Source organism: Equus asinus, chromosome 3, assembly GCF_041296235.1.
Source record: "Equus asinus isolate D_3611 breed Donkey chromosome 3, EquAss-T2T_v2, whole genome shotgun sequence".
Taxonomy (NCBI): Eukaryota; Metazoa; Chordata; class Mammalia; order Perissodactyla; family Equidae; genus Equus; species Equus asinus.
Window position 1 is genome coordinate 52,377,900 of NC_091792.1, and position 17,975 is coordinate 52,395,874.

The following is a 17,975-nucleotide window of genomic DNA, read 5'->3' on the forward strand; positions in this document are numbered from 1 at the left end:
AGAAAGTGCCAAAGCAGGACTGCATTTGAACATTAGGAAGACAGAAATCATGACTACAGAAGACCTATACAACTTTAATGGAGACAACAAAGACAGTGAAATTGGTAAAGATTTTGTGTACCTTGGTTCAGTCTTTAATTTAAATAGAGACTGCAGCCACGAAATCAAGAGAAGACTGACACTTGGAAGGTAGCAATGAAAGAATTAGGGAAGATCATCAAGTGTAAGGAAGTGTCCTTAGAGACTAAGGCCAAGATTATCCACAGTCTCATATTCCCAATTATTATGAACACTGCGAAAACTGGACAGTGACAAAGGCTGACAAGAAAAAAAATTGATTCATTCGAAATATGGGGTTGCAGCAGAGCTCTATGGATATCCTGGACTGCCAGAAAGACAAACAAGTAGGTTCTAGAGCAAATTAAGCATGAACGATCGCTGGAGGCAAAAATGATAAAAACTGAGGCTCTCCTATTGGGCACATCATGAGAAGACAGGATTCTTTGGAAAAGACAATAATGCTGGGAAAAGTAGAAGGCAGCAGGAAAAGAGGAAGACCAAACATGAGATGGATTGACTCCAAAAAGAAACCCATAGGCCTGAGTCTACAGAAGCTGAGTAGAGCTGTTAAAGACATGACATCTTGGACATCAGTCATTCATAGGGTCACCAGGAGTTGGATCCAACTTTACGGCATTTAACAACAAGAAAGTGACATACACTGTAAAACAAAGCAAAGCAGCGTAAAGAGGAGGCGAATGCTCCGTGGGGGTGTTGCTATTTAATATGTAGTAGAAGGGAAGGCATCTGATGCTCGAGATTTGAGTAACCAGCTGAATGAAGTGAGGGAGTACAGATAGCTGGGTGAAGAGCATTCTAGGACTCCAAAAAAACAGGAAATATGAAGCAAGCATCTCTACTGTGAGGAATTACATTAATCAGAAAATCCTGTATTACCTGCTAGAACCCACAGAGAGCTCAGCAGTCAATGGTTAAGCCACAAGAGTAACTTGACTAATAGTTTTTAGCAATCTGTCTTATAAGTAGAAAAAAAAATGAAGCTAGAGAGCATATTACCCAGTCTGCATACAATTTAAAGGTCATTAGCAGCTATGTCAATATATAATGAAGCTGGGTTATAAGAGAAGGTTAAAGGAAAACAAAGGATGTTATGGCTTAATTTGTATTTTTACTCATTATAACACTGTGGAAAAATTAAGTTAAGAGAAAGAAGCTATGCATTGCTTGGGAAAAGAAAAGAATTTAGACTATTAAAGTATACAGATTAACTTACATATAAAAAGTAAAGGAGTGAATTTTCAGATGATTTTTATTAAGTTGACCCCTAAAAAACTGTTTTTATAGTCGTAAAATTGGTAATTTCATATGGTTCAATCTAACATATGCATTCATGCTCAGCAATGTTTAACAAGGCACTGGCTCTTTCTTTACCCAATATTTAAGGCCAGTTTTTCTGGATCGTAACTATGAGCCTTTATTGCTCTATGTGTTTGGTTGGAAAACAGCACATATCTACAGCTTTGTATGAAGTAGAGCACTGAATGTTCAGATTATTTAAGGATAGAAAGTACTAACAAAGAAGACATGGGCCGACTTCTCTTCTCCATCCTCCTCCTGCATGCTGACCAGTTCAATGCCAGCTCAGAGTCACCTGTGGAACTCATCAACTAACGTTTCACTTTATATTAGTCTATAAGTTAGATCAAACAGATGCAAGTTTTGGGGGCCGGCCCCGTGGCCGAGTGGTTAAGTTCGTGCACTCTGCTTCAGGAGGCCCAGGGTTTTGCCAGTTCGAATCCTGGGTGCGGACATGGCACTGCTCATCGAGCCATGCTGAGGCGGCATCCCACATGTCACAGTTGGAGGGACCCACGACTAAAAATATACAACTATGTACTGGGGGGTTTTGGGGAGAAAGAGGGAAAAAAGAAACCAGATGTAAGTTTTGATAATTATTTTGTAAGAAACTATATATTCTATTCACAATTATTCTAATAACATAGGCAGTTAAACTCTGTGCTATTTCTAGATAGTAAAGTAAAAGTTGGCCATCTTAATGAAAATTATATTAATTTAAATGTCATTAGAGATATAGATTCATCAAAAGACAAATATCTATCTCAAAGGTAACATTGTACACATTAAACAATAGATACTGGCATCTAAGCATTCTTCTTTGCATAACCAAAAAATATACATGTTTTGGCTCTCCCTTACATATTTGCCCCTAACATTACTATTCTTTCCCTAAATTGTTCTTCAGATCTGTCAGTGTTTCCACATTAAATTTGAATTTGGTTGATTAAGCTTAAGAAAGGTATTCTGTCTACCCAGAATGCAGCAAGCTCCCTCCCCATGATCAACTTCAATCTGCTATTACTCTCTCTTCAGTCAAATGAGTGTTAGAATGTAAAGACAAATGGATGCAAATCGGTATCGAGTACCGAGCTTTCTCTCCCCTCCCCACGGGGTAGGTGGACAATGGAGAACAGAATGCAGAATACCAAGGGTAGAGAATAGGAAGTGACAGACTCTGAGAAGAACCTGACTTACAGAAAATTATAGACTCCTGGGGGAAGGTCAATAGCTACTCCCTGTATTGGGGGCTAGATAGATTTCATAAAGGAGGCCAGGACAGCCTAAGAGACACAGAAGCTGGCTTTCTCCAAGGCTCAGGGAACTGGTGGCCTTTCTGATGCTTTGAGGCAAAGCCAATGTGAAATTTCTTTCCATCCCTTGTGGGACTATTGCCAATAAAGAGACATCACCAAATAGACTAGGACCCAGTGAGCAGACAAAGGAAAGCCATCACATATTTAAAGGGCTCAGGAAGCCAGAGAGAGAAAAATCAATTAGATTTTGAGTTGGATAAATAAGAGAGGAGATAATCTACTTAACTTTAAGGCACACACACAGATACATATGGATGTTTAAGCATGCACATATTTAAAAAGTATACAGAACTACTTTCTAGATTAAAAATGTAATTTCCCAGCTAAGTTACCCCACAGGTGAATTGTAGGAGGGAATTGTCACTGTTGAGCGCCAATTAGTGGCCTAGACAATCAAGTGCAAGAAATATATCAAACCACAGATCAAAGATATAAAAAGATAAAAATTATGAGTAAAATAAGAGGCTTAAGAGTCTCATATTCTTCCTTAATAGATAAATGGATTGATTATCATTAGGTATACAGTTTGTCCAAGTGTTCACAAGTGCCCATTACTCACTCACTGAACTTGGCTTGGCCACATTTTAGTCAGGCTATTCTCCCATAGACTCCTAAACTTTAGTTTTCCCACACGTTTCAGCAAGGACTAAAGCGCTAAGATGTGTAACATCCCTCCTTAACTGCTTATTCTGAGAATCTGCTGACCACAGAGACAAATATTCCTGTTAAGGGGGTCTAAATTTTGCCACCTGCTTGCCTCATCCACTTGCCCTCCTCCCAGACAAATGTATGCTAGCCCTGCTTACCCCCTCCTATAAAATAAAATCCTTTTTCTGTTTGATTTGAGTTGCTCGCAAGTCTTTATGTTGAAGCATTCCCCCATTACAAAAGTCTTTTTTTTAATTTTTTTAAATATTTTTTAATTTTGTTTTTAAAGATTTTATTTTTTCCTTTTTCTCCCCAAAGCCCCCGGTACATAGTTGTATATTCTTCATTGTGGGTCCTTCTAGTTGTGGCATGTGGGGCACTCCCTCAGCGTGGTTTGATGAGCAGTGCCATGTCCGTGCCCAGGAGTCGAACCAATGAAACACTCGGCCGCCTGCAGTGGAGCACGTGAATTTAACCACTCGGCCACGGGGCCAGCCCTGCTATTACAAAACTCTTTTAAAATAAAATCTCTCTTTACTTACTCCAGATTTACTTTTATTTGACATTTTTATGGTGCCATGACTTGGAGTGCAGAATACCCCCTGGAACCCATTGTCTTCACTCAGGAATTTATATTCAAAGGACCCCTTGTGTCCTTCCTCGCTGGGGAGATTTGGATCAATGGAGAGTCACAACTCCTAACCCTGTGCCTTGGACATTTGTCTGTTGTAGCACAAGAAGAAGTTACTTTGCTTCTGTTAAACAGAACTCTTCCCTATGCTTTTCTGTTTGAGTGAGAATCTTCCTAGATTGAAATATTTTCAGCTCCTTCTGAGTGGGAATTTAATCTCTGACTGTTTCTGTTGAGCAGGACTATTCTTGGCTTTTTTGTGCCTACTTAATTTATTTAAATAATTAGTCTATGCCTTGCATCCCTCCCCCCATAACTTCCACTGACTATATGTTACACCACTTTGGCACTCTTCCCTTCCAATATCTCCCCAAATGGCAAACTTCCATTAAGGATAACTTGACACTACAATGGAGAAACAGGATCTCCTCAAACTGTCTCATCTAAGAATTCTCCCTTCCCATCAATCCTTGTTCCTCTTTCACATTTTTTTACCACTTTCAACCTTCCCTTCAGCTCCGGAAAATCTTTGGATCCATCGTCTTTGTATACCCTTACCTCCTCCCTCCCTCTTTCCACTTCTGCCAAAGCCTTTCTTTACTTAGTCCAGATTTGTTTTTATTTGACTTTTTTTTCCTGAAGATTGGCACCTGAGCTAACAATTGTTGCCAATCTTCTTTTTTTTTTCCTTTCTGCTTTTTCTCCCCAAATCACCCCTGTATATAGTTGTATATTTTAGTTGTGGGTCCTTCTAGCTGCAGTACGTGGGACACCACCTCAACGTGGCCTGATGAGCAGTGCCATGTCCATGCCCAGGATCCGAACCAGAGAAACCCTGGGCCGCCGTAGCGGAGTGCACGAACTTAACCACTTGGCCACGGGGCCGGCCCCTTGACTTTTTTTTTTTAATTGTGCTATGACTTGAAGTGAACACAGCCTTGCATCCTGTTGTCATCACCTAAGTGTTCATGGAGGCTTTGTTTTCTCATTCTTGCCCCTCAACCTCCTATAGTCACTCAAGCTTTAGGACTTTGCCCCATCACGGGCTGTCAAGGGATATGGGGATTCCAAGAGAAACCATCTGAGGCTAAAAAAGCTGACTGGAAACAGGCTGGACATTTTGTCTTCTCAGATGGGCTTTGGGAGCGCCCAGATGGATGACTGGTCTCTCCTCAGTCCCTCAGGCAAAATCTAGTCCACAGTCTCTGTAAGAGTACACATCAGGACAAAAGAAAATCTTCAAGTCTCCTCTCCAAACGGGGGTGGAGCATCAGCTCTCATATTTAGCTGTATCTGTAACTTATCCCATCCTCCATAAACACAAACATAAAAAAACGTAAAGGTGAGACAAGGATAAGAGACAGTTCTTAGACATAAACCAGTGAGTTTTATATTTCTATGCTTGTATATGATTCAAGGCTAAAATTTTTTAATTAAAGCTATAAACCCTCTACCTGTGTGGGTGTGTGCATGCAGGTGTGAGTGTGGGTATATACATATATATATTTTTTTTTCCTAACTCCAAATGGTATTACCAAATTTGATTATGAAATTTCCTAAGAAAGCTCTATTCTGATTGGCTTCGACATACATAAGTTCTTTTATAAATGACATACTGCTAAAATTTCCAGAAGTAGGAAAATAACCCTCTAATACTTTCAAAAGTATTTTATCAAGTATGAGAAGTAGGGACAGCCCTGATGGCCTAGTAGTTAATGTTTGGCGAGCTCTGCTTTGTCGGCCTGGAGTCAGTTCCCAGGTGTGGAACCACATCACTCATCTGTCAACGGCCACGCTGTGGTGGCAGATCACATTAAAAAAGAGGAAGGTTGGCAACAGATGTTAGCTCAGGGTGAATCTTCCTCAGCAAAAAAATAAAGAATAACAAGTAAATATCAAATGTTTTAAAAATTTAATTACCGTAATCTAAATAAACTTTGTCAAAAGAGACCAGTTTAATATTGTTTATTTAATAAAAACAACTATACCCTCAGAGTTGAAAGCATTAGGTATAATGCTAACATACATTTTTATTCTGTTTGGATATGTTCTTCCTAAACTTATAGAGGTATACTGACTGAATAAGTTAGCGTTACATCTACTAGATGTTTAAGATTATAAAGAATATAAATTTGTTTTTAATAAATTAAATCATTATTACGATAAAATTTATTTCACCAGTGATCATGTTTTATAAATGGACTTGAAATTTAAAAGTAATTTCCAAGATCTTTTGGAAACTTAAGACCTTAGACATGCTAAAGTAATTAATGTATATGCATTAAATATGTAGATCACTTCTTAAAAAGATAAAACACTAAAATGTTTTTAAATGTATATACTTTTTTGTCTCTAATTTTTATAGGTCAAACTAATTTTATGGTTTATAGTTTAAATTGTATATATTTGGGTCTATTAATAAACGTGTTCACTTTTACCAAATTAAACGTTTTATTAGAAAAACCGTATGACCATGAAAAGTATAAAATGTATATTCATAAGTTCTACTAATCTACTACAAAATGCTAATGCATACAGTTTAAAATTATTTACCTCATAGTTATCTGTATAAAATAAAAATTACTATAATTAAAAATTATAATTTCTCCATATAAATAAGACTCTAGTAGGAAAAATAATGATATAAGGCAACTTGATGTGTGAGGTATGCCAAATACGATTCTCTAAAACTATAGTTTTATCCTAAAATAAAATGGCTATGGGGCCGGCCTGGTGGCGCAGCAGTTAAGTTCGCATGTTCTGCTTCTCGGCAGCCTGGGGTTCACCGGTTCTGATCCCAGGTTCAGACATGGCACCGCTCGGCAAAAGCCATGCTATGGTAGGCGTCCCATGTATAAAGTAGAGGAAGATGGGCATGGATGTTAGCTCAGAGCCAGTCTTCCTCAGCAAAAAGAGGGGGATTGGCAGCAGTTAGCTCAGGGCTAAGCTTCCTCAAAAAAAAAAAATGACTAATTGTTAAAGTGTATATATAAATACAAATAATTATAAAATTTCCCCCAAATATTATTTGTCATAATCAATGCTGACAACTATTTAAAGTGTTCATTCATATAAGTGTTTTTAAAGTCAGTATCAAATATTGTACTGATGTAAAACTAAAATTTGATTTTTTCCCCTCTGTTAAAATGACAAAATTTTCTTGGATTATTGGTCTTCTCTTAACAAGAGATTGTCAAATGAGTTTTTCTTTGTCTTCTGGGTAATCTGCCTAAATGTCAAACATTCTGTGTCTTCTCAGAATATTTTTCTGTGCTTTATGTTACTTTATTACATCTTAATTATTATTATTTTTTAAAGATTTTATTTTTTTTCCTTTTTCTCCCCAAAGCCCCCCGGTACATAGTTGTATATTCTTCGTTGTGGGTCGTTCTAGTTGTGGCATGTGGGACGCTGCCTCAGCGTGGTTTGATGAGCAGTGCCATGCCCGCGCCCGGGATTTGAATCGACAAAGCACTGGGCCGCCTGCAGCAGAGTGCACGAACTTAACCACTCAGCCACGGGGCCAGCCCCACATCTTAATTATTTTTAAAAATCACAAAGTCTGCTCACTGTCATATTGAAAACTCAAAACCCAACTATGGATGTTTACAAGAAAGACATTTAATTCTAAGTAATAGGGAAAGATTGAAAATAAAATATTAGCAAGTAAATCAGGAAAATTTCATAAAATTGAATGCAGAATGGTAATATTACTCTCAGATAAGGTGAAATCTGTGCTAAAAAGTAGTAAGTAGGATATAGGGTAAAAATATTAAGTGATAGGGGCCGGCTCCGTGGCCGAGTGGTTAAGTTTGCGGGCTCCGCTACGGCGGCCCAGGGTTCGGATCCTGGGCGCGGACATGGCACCGCTCGTCAGGCCACGTTGAGGCAGCGTCCCATATCTCACAACTAGAAGGACCTGCAACTAAGATATACAACTATGTATGGGGGTGGTTTGGGGAGATAAAGCAGAAAAAAAAAAATCAAGAAAGAAGATTGGCAACAGTTGTTAGCTCAGGTGCCAATCTTTAAGAAAAAAAATAAAGTGATAAGAAGCATAATTTATTAAAGGGTAGAATAGAAATAAGCCCATATGTTCTAAAAAATAGAGCAGCCAACACATATAGCAAAAACTATCAAAAACACAAGTACTTGATTAAATACAATTATAAAACATATACATTGACATAACTTATGGTGTTTTTGTTTTGTTTCGTGCTATGGGCTGAAGTGTGTCATCCCAAACTTAACATGCTGAAGCCCCACCCTCCAACATGATGGCATTTGGAGATGGGGCCTGTGAGAAGTAATTAGGTCATGAAGGTAGAGCCCTCATGACGGGATTAGTGCTCTAACAAGAAGAGACCCTAGAGAGATGTTTCTCTCTCTGCCATGTGGGAATAGAGCTGTCTACAAGCCAAGAAGAGGGCCCTCACCAAAAACCCAACCTGTTGGCACCTTGATCTAGAAATTCCCAGCCTCTAGAATTTGAGAAATAAATGTCTATTGTTTAATGCACCTAGTCTATGGTATTTTATTATAGCAACATGAGATGACTAAGACATTTTGTTTTGTTTTGCAGTGCAAAAGTCTCCCTCTTGCCAATATTTTATGTTCAAATTCACTATTAATACAGGAAATACAAATTATATTAATAATGAAATATAATGGCATGCTCGCTATAATGAAAAAGTTAAAAAAAAAAGGGGTTATTTTTTTTGTTGGCAGGGATGAAGACAAAAATTAACTCTCATGCTTTGCTGTTAGATGTTAGGAATGCCCTAAGCTTTTTGCAAAGCTATCTGGCAACATCTATCATTGTTTATAATTTACATACATGTACATTTTGACCCATTACTTCCACTGCTTGGAATCTGTCTCATAGAAATAAAAGCATACCAGTTAACTGTAGAATTGATTGTCATGGAGAGAATAATACAATCATTCCTAGGTGAATAATTGGTTGATTAAATTATGGTATATTCACACAATGCGGTATTTTTGTGTGCTTCTTTGCTTCAGCCATCCATAGTTCTACTCACTTTTATTTAGTGAATACTTGTGTCAAATTATTCTATGCTCTGATAATACAGTGGTGAGCAAAGATCTTTTCCTTCATTGAGTTTACAGTAGTCTACTGGGGGGAGAGAGAGAGAGAATAAACAAAATAAACAGGTAGATCATCACTATGGTAGATAGTGAGAAAGCTGTGAAGGAAAATCAACGATAGAAAGGAGAAGGGGAGTATTATATTGAAAGATTGGTTCACAAATTAAACATGATGGAGTCAAGAGAGGACTCACCCAAAGGGTGTACAGATCTGAGGAGTTGAGGGAACGAGCCATTTCTTATCTAGGGGTTTCTCATATCTGTTCTAATGCATAATTTTTTGGGGGAAATCTACTTCTAGTTGACCTCTGAGACTTTCAAGTAGTACAAATAATCCTGTACCCACTTTTTCATTTACTTTCCAAAGATCTTCAATTCTCAAGGAGCTTCTTGTAGTTAATCCACTATATTAAGAGCATTTCATTTTCTTTCAAGAAAAAGTTGGAAAGGGAAATAATATTGATGAACGTGTAATATTAACCAGGCACCGTGCTGAGTGTTCTACATGCTCTCCTTTCATCCATCTCCAAATATGGGGGGGATTATTGGTCTGAACTCAAGTTCAACAGAGAAATTGGAGAGCAAGCAATAAAAGTATTCAAGTATGAGTATTGGGAAGACAGGTGTGGATATGAATTTTTAAAAAATCACTATCAATATCAATCTTTACCCAACTCCAGATATGTTTCTTTCATGAAACAGGGCAAATGTATTTTATTGTTTACACCAGGTAAGATCAGGCATCTTTCTCTCAGGGCATCAATAAAATTAACATCTGGCCAAAATTTGCACAATAATTCTGAAGACAAACCTGGGAAACAATCCTACAGGGAAGGAAAATACTCTAATGTCTTTCTGAACTTCATAAGACGAAACATACATAGTCATCACACGAAGACAATTATTATGTCTATTGGTGATAGCTTAATTAGATAGGTTAATTAAAAAGAATTATTAAATTCTCTGAGAACATAAATAAGATTCATAAATACAAAAGATTGATATTATAGAAAATTCCTTGTTGAGAAGAAAACAAATGAGGCATTTTAGGAAATACAGCTTATGAATGACTATGCCATCTTAAGTGATTTTACTGGAAACTGATATTTGAGGATTTTCTTGGGATTTTCCTTGTCAGCTACAAGATGCTGCTCATAATTACTGCTCTACCTCTCTTGTTGCATTTTAGAGCAAATGCTTCAATATTTGAAAGTTCCTAAAATTAATCTCATGCTTCAATATCTTTCCTTTACATGCATTAAATGCATAATAAATATTTTTTTATAAATGAAAAAATACAAAATGAAAATTTCATAAAGTTAATCAGGAGCGTGCTATTTCAATTTGCATTTCCTATTTCTAAAGAATTAAAAAATGTTTTTGGGAGATTCTACAGATGATGAAAGAATCATATAAGATTCAGATGGCTCTAATTGTTTTCTTCGTTTTATGAATTTGATTTGCCGAGTGTCATTGACAATATACTTTTTGTCTACTGTCATGGGTGAGTCAAACTAGGAATGTCTGCAAAGCAATCATGAAAAGGCTAATTTGGGGGTGTGGCCAATTGTGTTCCCTAAAAATCTAAGTACTCCAAGATTCTTACCTTTATTTTCTGTGTTGTTCTACTCTTTACCACTTCTATCAAAACCCTGAAAAATATTCCTAGTCTTTCAATTCAACTGGAATCTAAATGCTGTCTCTGAGGGGATACTTGTTCTTCTAACCAGAGTTGTCATAAATGCTTTATTTCCTTGCAAAATGTTATGAGTGTGCTTGGAAGTAATCACAATGTTCTCATTTTTGTTCGGCATCGAAGTAAAGGATAAATTCTGAAATATGTGTTTTGATCTAAGTGATTCATTGGAAATAAAATCCCATATCAAACACAATGACACATATCAAATTTAGACATCTTACTGCTTCTCTCGGGCCTCAGTAATGCTTTCGTCTTCTTGTTCTGGCTTCCACTTTCATGAAGAGCCTTGAACCAGTCCCGCAATCTGTTTGCCACTTCCCTGAACTCCAGGTCGCTGCACGCTGAAAACAAAGAGAAACAACACAAACCTTGAGTAATAATTTAGCATAATGTCAATGTTGATTCTCAAAGTATTCCAAAAGGTAACAACTAAAAGAAAGTCATACAATTACGCATTGTGTTTTGACTTTTCAAAAACTGAAAACAAATATGCATACAAAACATAAGATGTAATACAACAATAATATTTTATTTAATTAAGAAATATTATTAAGCAGGATTCAACTTCCACGCCTCAGTGGAATGTAACACTTGATTGAAGGTTCTTATTGCTAACATCACATAAATTGTCATAATATTTATGAGCTGAACACTTTTGTCATGGTAAGGTGGTGGGTCATCTGAGGTATAAGGAGTTGAAAATCCAAAATGAATACTAATACATTTATTATTGGCCATATCTATTATATTATAATTTATAAATCCTCATTAGTAATTCAATATATGTAGGAATTATCAGTTATAAATATATGCTGTTTCTATTTGGCTTAATCCTACATATTGTTTTAAGCACAGAGAAGGAAGCACTCTCTTATTTATTAGGAAAGATTGTAAAATATTTTTTTAAATGTTATCATGTTTCTGTTGTAAAAGTAAAGTGTTAGCAAACTTTCACATTTGGAACTTAAATTAATCCTCTTTGTTTTCTTAAAAATACTGTTTATCAATAATTATATTCTTTAAAATAGTCTATACAATAAAGAGTAGCAAAATATATTTTTTATATATGTGTGTGTGTATATATATGTGTGTGTGTCTGTCAGACTAATGCTAAAATATGGTATGTCAAATTCAGTAATTTGTTGCCGAATATTTTGAAAATATAATAAATACTTATTTACATTGTTTAGAGCATATTCTTACAATAGGTCTAATAAGTAGCAAATGTGCAATTTCCTGAACTGATAAGCACTCTTTAATAGTATTCCCTTGTTCATTTTGTTAAAAGTAATAATTTATACTATTATAAATGTTTCATTACATCAAATATATACTATATATGTTATATTGCAATATGTATTATATAATGTAACATGTATAAGATAACATAAAATAGCATAACATGATGTAATACAGTTAGTTCTCACTAATGGTGGGTTCCAGATCCATGGATTCAGCCAACCATGGTTCCAAAGGCCTATGATGGTTGTGTTTATACTGAAGATGTACAGACATTCTTTCTGTCATTATTCCCTAAACAATACAGTATCACAACTATTTACATAGCATTTACACTGTATTAGGTATCATAAGTAATCTAGAGATGATTTAAAGTATTAGGGAGGATGTGTGTAGGCTATATGCAAATACCACACCATTTTAGACAAAGAACTTAAGCACTGAAAGTTTTTGGTATTCACAGGACTCTTGGAACCAATTCCTGGGGATACTAAAGAACAACTGTATAATTTAACACCATTTCCTACTTTTAAAGGGAGTAAAATTCCAGATCCATAGGACCTTCTCAATATCTAGTAAGGTGGATGACCCATACCAGCAAATTATTGTGACATTTCACAACACCGGAGGCAAAAAAGAAGATCCTACAAGCTGCCATGGGCGAGGGTAACAAAATTTTCATACACAAAGATGAAGGAATCAACATGTCTTCAGATTTTTCAACAGCAACATTGACAGTCAGGAAGACATTGAAAAATTATTTCATATTTTAAACTGAGAATCTTACATCCAGAAAAATCAGGTGGGAGAGTAAGCTAAAGAGATTTTTAAATACATATGATCCAAAACATTAACCATTCACATAACCTTTCCTCTGCAAGCTACAGGAAAATATGATACACTACAGAGAAAATCAAGAAATAAGATGGCTGAGACACAGAAATAAAAGATTTAATAGAGAGGTGAAAGGAATTTCTTGGAAGATGATACAAAGGAATCCCAGAATGCACGTTGTGTGCCAAGTGTAGGTTTGAAAATCCTTGGTCAAGGAAAGAGCAAAGTACAGAATTTCTCACTGTCATTTCATGTAAGGAAAACAATGAGCTATAGTGAAAGTCAAAGAAAGCATTACTTTTACTGATAAGATCTACAACGTCTGAGACTGAGTGATGAGGCAGTAAATAGTATGCTCCTAAGGTGAACATTTACTCTTTAGCCTGGTATCTCTGTTTAAAAAAACATCCCGGCAAAAGTCTTCTGATCCTGTAAACTGCTATCAGAAGAAAACCAAAGGAATTCTACATATACATATAAGTTTATATATGCGTCACATATCCCTGGAAGGATATATACAAAGCTGGTAAGTCTAATTATCTCCAGTAAGGGGAATTGGATGAATGGAGGAAAATGGTGTGAGGTAGTCTTATTTTTGCCATTCACTTGTTTTTTCCTTTTGAATTGTGTGCTATATACCTGTATTAATATTCAAAAATGAATAAAAAATTTAAAATTTATTTAAAAATTAATTGCAGTGCATCTAATCCTTGACCCAGGAAATTCCCTCTCTTACAAATCATCACACAAGTATCCTACACATTTATAAGCTCATTTAAATTGTACAATATTATTTATTCTGCACTTTTATAGCAAGAGGTGTGATAACAACAAAACTGTCCATCAGCAGTAGCCTGGTGATATTAATCAGGTGCATCCGTCCAATGAAGCTCTCATGAGTCATTAACAAAATTAAGAAGCTCATTATCTACTGATAGGTAGCTAGATCCATAGCTTTCGATGAAAAAAGATAAGGAGCAGAAAAGGATGTTTAGTATACAGTCATGTCTTGCCTAATGACAGGGTTGTGTTCCGAGAAATGCATTATTAGATGATTTTGGCAATGTGCAAATATCATAGAGTGTACTTACACAAACCCAGGTGGTATAGTCTACTACACACCTAGGCCTTCCAGTACTAATCTGATGGGACCACTATCTTATATGTGGTTTGTCATTGAGCAAAACGTCATTATGAAGGATGTGACTGTACTTTCCTTTGCATAAAAAGGGCGAAAAAAATGCTTTTGCTTATATATGCTTAAAATATCTCTGGAAATACACATACAAGATTGAAATATTGCCACCTCTGTAACAGGATTGGGTAGAGGGATATGTGTTGGTGGGAGACTTCAGTATATGTACCTTTGTACTTTGAAATTTAAAGCATATTAACGCATTATCTACTTAAAACAAATACACATTTAAAAATGAATTTTAGTTCTCTATTTTCCTTATTCATCTTACGGTTTTTTCCCTCGACACCCAGCAAAGAACAAGTTTTGTTTTTTTTTTTTTAAAGATTTTATTTTTTTTCCTTTTTCTCCCCAAAGCCCCCCGGTACATAGTTGCATATTCTTAGTTGTGGGTCGTTCTAGTTGTGGCATGTGGGACGCTGCCTCAGCGTGGTTTGATGAGCAGTGCCATGTCCGCGCCCGGGATTCGAACTGACGAAACACTGGGCCGCCTGCAGCGGAGCGCGCGAACTTAACCACTCGGCCACGGGGCCAGCCCCAAGAACAAGTTTTTATCTAATAACATATCTGCTGAAGAATGATAAAAAAGTTTGTTGAACAGATAGGTATGAACTTTCTTTTCTTTTATTGCATTAGTAACTATTAATGACATAGTGCTTACCATGTATATCTAATGAAATATTTGTGAACTTGTATGATTTTTATGAAATTAAGTAATTTATACATAAGAATAATAGCATTTAAAAAAATTTACCCAAATATGAGAATTTATATACCTTTATTGTATGTCACATATTTTTTAGCTTAAGTTTCAACATAAGGTTATTTATGTATTGCAATGGAATATTTTAGGAATTAGGAATCTTGTAGTAATAATGATAACAGCAGCTAACACTGCATGCTCTCTAAGTACTTTACATACATTAACATGTTTAATCCTTATAAAAACCCTATGAAGATTATACTACTATTCCTTCTATTTAAGTGTTAGGAAATTGAGGCATTGAGAGCTATAGAACTTGCCTGAGGTCAGACAGATAAGTGGCAGAGCTAAATTCTGAATCCAAAAAGATAGACTTCAGAGTCCAAGGTCTTAATCCGTAGTCCCAAAAATAATAATAATGATAATGACAACAACCAAGTAGTTTCTCCAACTTAGAGCAAACAAGTCAAGCATTGCTTCACTCAGAGCTTGTAAATTTCCATTTCAGTAAGTTATGATTGTAGTGACGTGACATGATCATTACGGCAGAGATGTATGATGTTAGCAAAACATCAGTGATTTACTACTATTCTTTTCCATAAGAAGTCAATTTGTCTTTTCTTCATAATTTCCAACAGTTCTACTACATGGATTTTTTTTTCTATAAATAATATCTTGCATTTATACAGCAGGAAATGTCTTTAATGAGGTTTTACATTTGATTTTAGTATCAAGCTGGGAAGATTAGGTAAAGGATTATTATCATTTTTTTATAGCTATGGAAAGTGGGACACTGAAGTTAAATCACTGCCTTAAATTTTATAGCCAGTGGTGAACGAGAACAGTGCTTGGTACTCATTCATCTAATTGTATTTGTAATCAGGAATGAATAACAGAATAACGAATTATAATAACACAATAAATAGGATTTTAAATTAAATTTGAATAAAAGAGAAGCTAGGTTTCAATGCAAGGTTCTTCAATTATGTCAAATTATTCTTTAAAGCATGGTGTTATGCAAAGCAAACAATCAAAAAGGGAGGAGGTCTTGGAAATCTAAAAAGTTACATATGTATTTTTATATATATGCATACACATACTCGCAAATTTGATAAGACAAAACATGTAATAGAATAAGTGGGAATAAAGCTAAAAAATATTTTAGAATGTAAAATAAAAACAATTGAGGGATTCTAGAGAGGAAGGACATAAAAGAAAGGATAGGAGACATGAAGGATCAGTCAAGAAGTCCAATATCTAACTTATGGAAGTTATTAAGAGAGAAAGAAGAATTTTAAATGGATAAAATTATTTTAAAAATATAGAAAATAATTCCTATCACAGCAAAATGAGAGAAGTTTTCAGAGAGAGATGGACCACCGAGTTCTTAGCTGAATGAATTAAACATACACATATACACACTCACACCAAGACATCTTTTAAAAGTTAGAATATGAAATATAAGAAGATTATATGGGCTTCCAGGAAGAAAGCAAAAATAAACAATCAGACAAAATCAAACAAATGTTTGCCACAAAAGGCAAAGAATCAGCTTGGTATCCCAATAATCACTAGCAATAATGAATTATAGAAGAATATGAAGCAAACCTTCAAAATTCTAAGAAAAATGGATTTAATCCAGGATTCCATCTCTACTCAATTATCAATCAACACAGCATAATAAAGGCACTTTTAGATATGCAGGAACTCAGAGATTTTTGCATTCCACGCCACCATGAGAACGGGCTGCAGCAAAACAGGAGAGGAAATTAAGAAAAACAAAGACATGAAATTCACAAACGAGGGACTGCACTCAAGAAAAATTGAGAAGCACAGTATTCAAACTAGCTGTGTAGTCCATCTAAAGACAGAGCAAGCAGGTGGACAGCTCAGGGAGCGACAAATCTGGTGGGTAGTGGGGAGAGTGTGATTTGACAGAATAGTGTCTGATTGGGAACTTGTAATAACTTATCATAGCCATGATAGAGGCAATTGGGATGTGAAATGGTAGAATGCATTTAAAATTGATGCTAGTAATACTCTCCATTGAGGCAGAAAAAATGCTTTTATACAGATGTAATTCTAGTATAAATTCTTACTCTTCAGTGAACAATATTTACACCATCACGATATTGTAAAAGTCCTTAATATACAAACTGACTCACTTTATAAAGAATTCACAGAAGACTTAACAATGGTTATAGAATATAATTTAAGTGCTGTCAGTTTTGGCAATGAATGGTCCAACTGTTGTCACTAGATGTAGGGATGTGGAAGTGAAGACACATAGACGCAACACAGAGTTGTGCTAATGTCCTAGTTTTACAAAATGAGGAAGCAAGAGACGTCTATGGAACTGGAAACAGATGGTTAAGTGTTTTTGTTTTTTTTGCTAATGTTTTGCTTTTTAAGTTGTAACCAGTGCAAAACAAAGAATAGCCATATAATTATATTGGAAAGTGGGAGGGAAGTGAAATATATTCTCATCAAAGCAGAAAATCTAAAGGTAATGTTTGAAGTTGATAAATAGCTATTTCACAAATGAGCTCATCACCAGATGGGGAAAACCAGTAAGTCTTAAAACTGATTAGCTCTGTGACCCAGGGGTGGGGATGAGGAGAAGTGGGGCAGGAGGTGTATTGCTGATTTTCATTACAATTCCTTCCATATCTTTTGACTTTTTAACCCCACAATTGAAAATCAGTGACACAGTGTCCCTCCCCTCCACGCCCTGTCTCTTTTCTTCATGGAAACCACTGGGCTATACTAAACGTGTATTGAGGGGATGAGAGCTGAGGGAGGACAATTAACATTTGTTGATCATATTCATTAAATCAAACATTGAGGCATTAGCTTCCTTTATAACACCTATTAGCTTTGAGAATTTGTTACCTCATTTGAAATCATAGTTATTTGGTGGCAAATCTGGAACTCCTAATTCAGAACAATTTCTATTATGCTAAACTAGAATCTTTTCCCCTACCAATAAATAATACAAATTATCAATGACAGGTCTACACAAGGATACTTGTGTATTCACCTTCGAGGTTCTTGATATTACTCAGAGAGGATCACACATAGTGAGAATTGATGGAGAGACATTGGGAACATTCCAGAAGTCCAAGATATTTTATTTTGGGAGGCCTCAACCTGCAGCATACATTAACAATATTTTAGGTATAAAATCTTGGAAAATATTTTTATAATTTTGGAAGTTAATTTTC

The 17,975-nt window shown here is 35.6% G+C and overlaps 1 protein-coding gene across 3 annotated transcripts in view; it reads right to left on the reverse strand.

The window, feature by feature from the left end:
* Nucleotides 1-17,975, reverse strand: part of SPOCK3 (SPARC (osteonectin), cwcv and kazal like domains proteoglycan 3) — a 468,925-nt gene that overhangs the window by 38,875 nt on the left and 412,075 nt on the right. For all 3 annotated transcript variants that reach the window (XM_070505032.1, XM_014851442.3, XM_070505033.1), the window contains one exon: nt 11,002-11,121. In XM_070505032.1, coding sequence (XP_070361133.1) covers nt 11,002-11,121 — 120 coding nt within the window. The remainder of the gene's footprint in view (nt 1-11,001; nt 11,122-17,975) is intronic.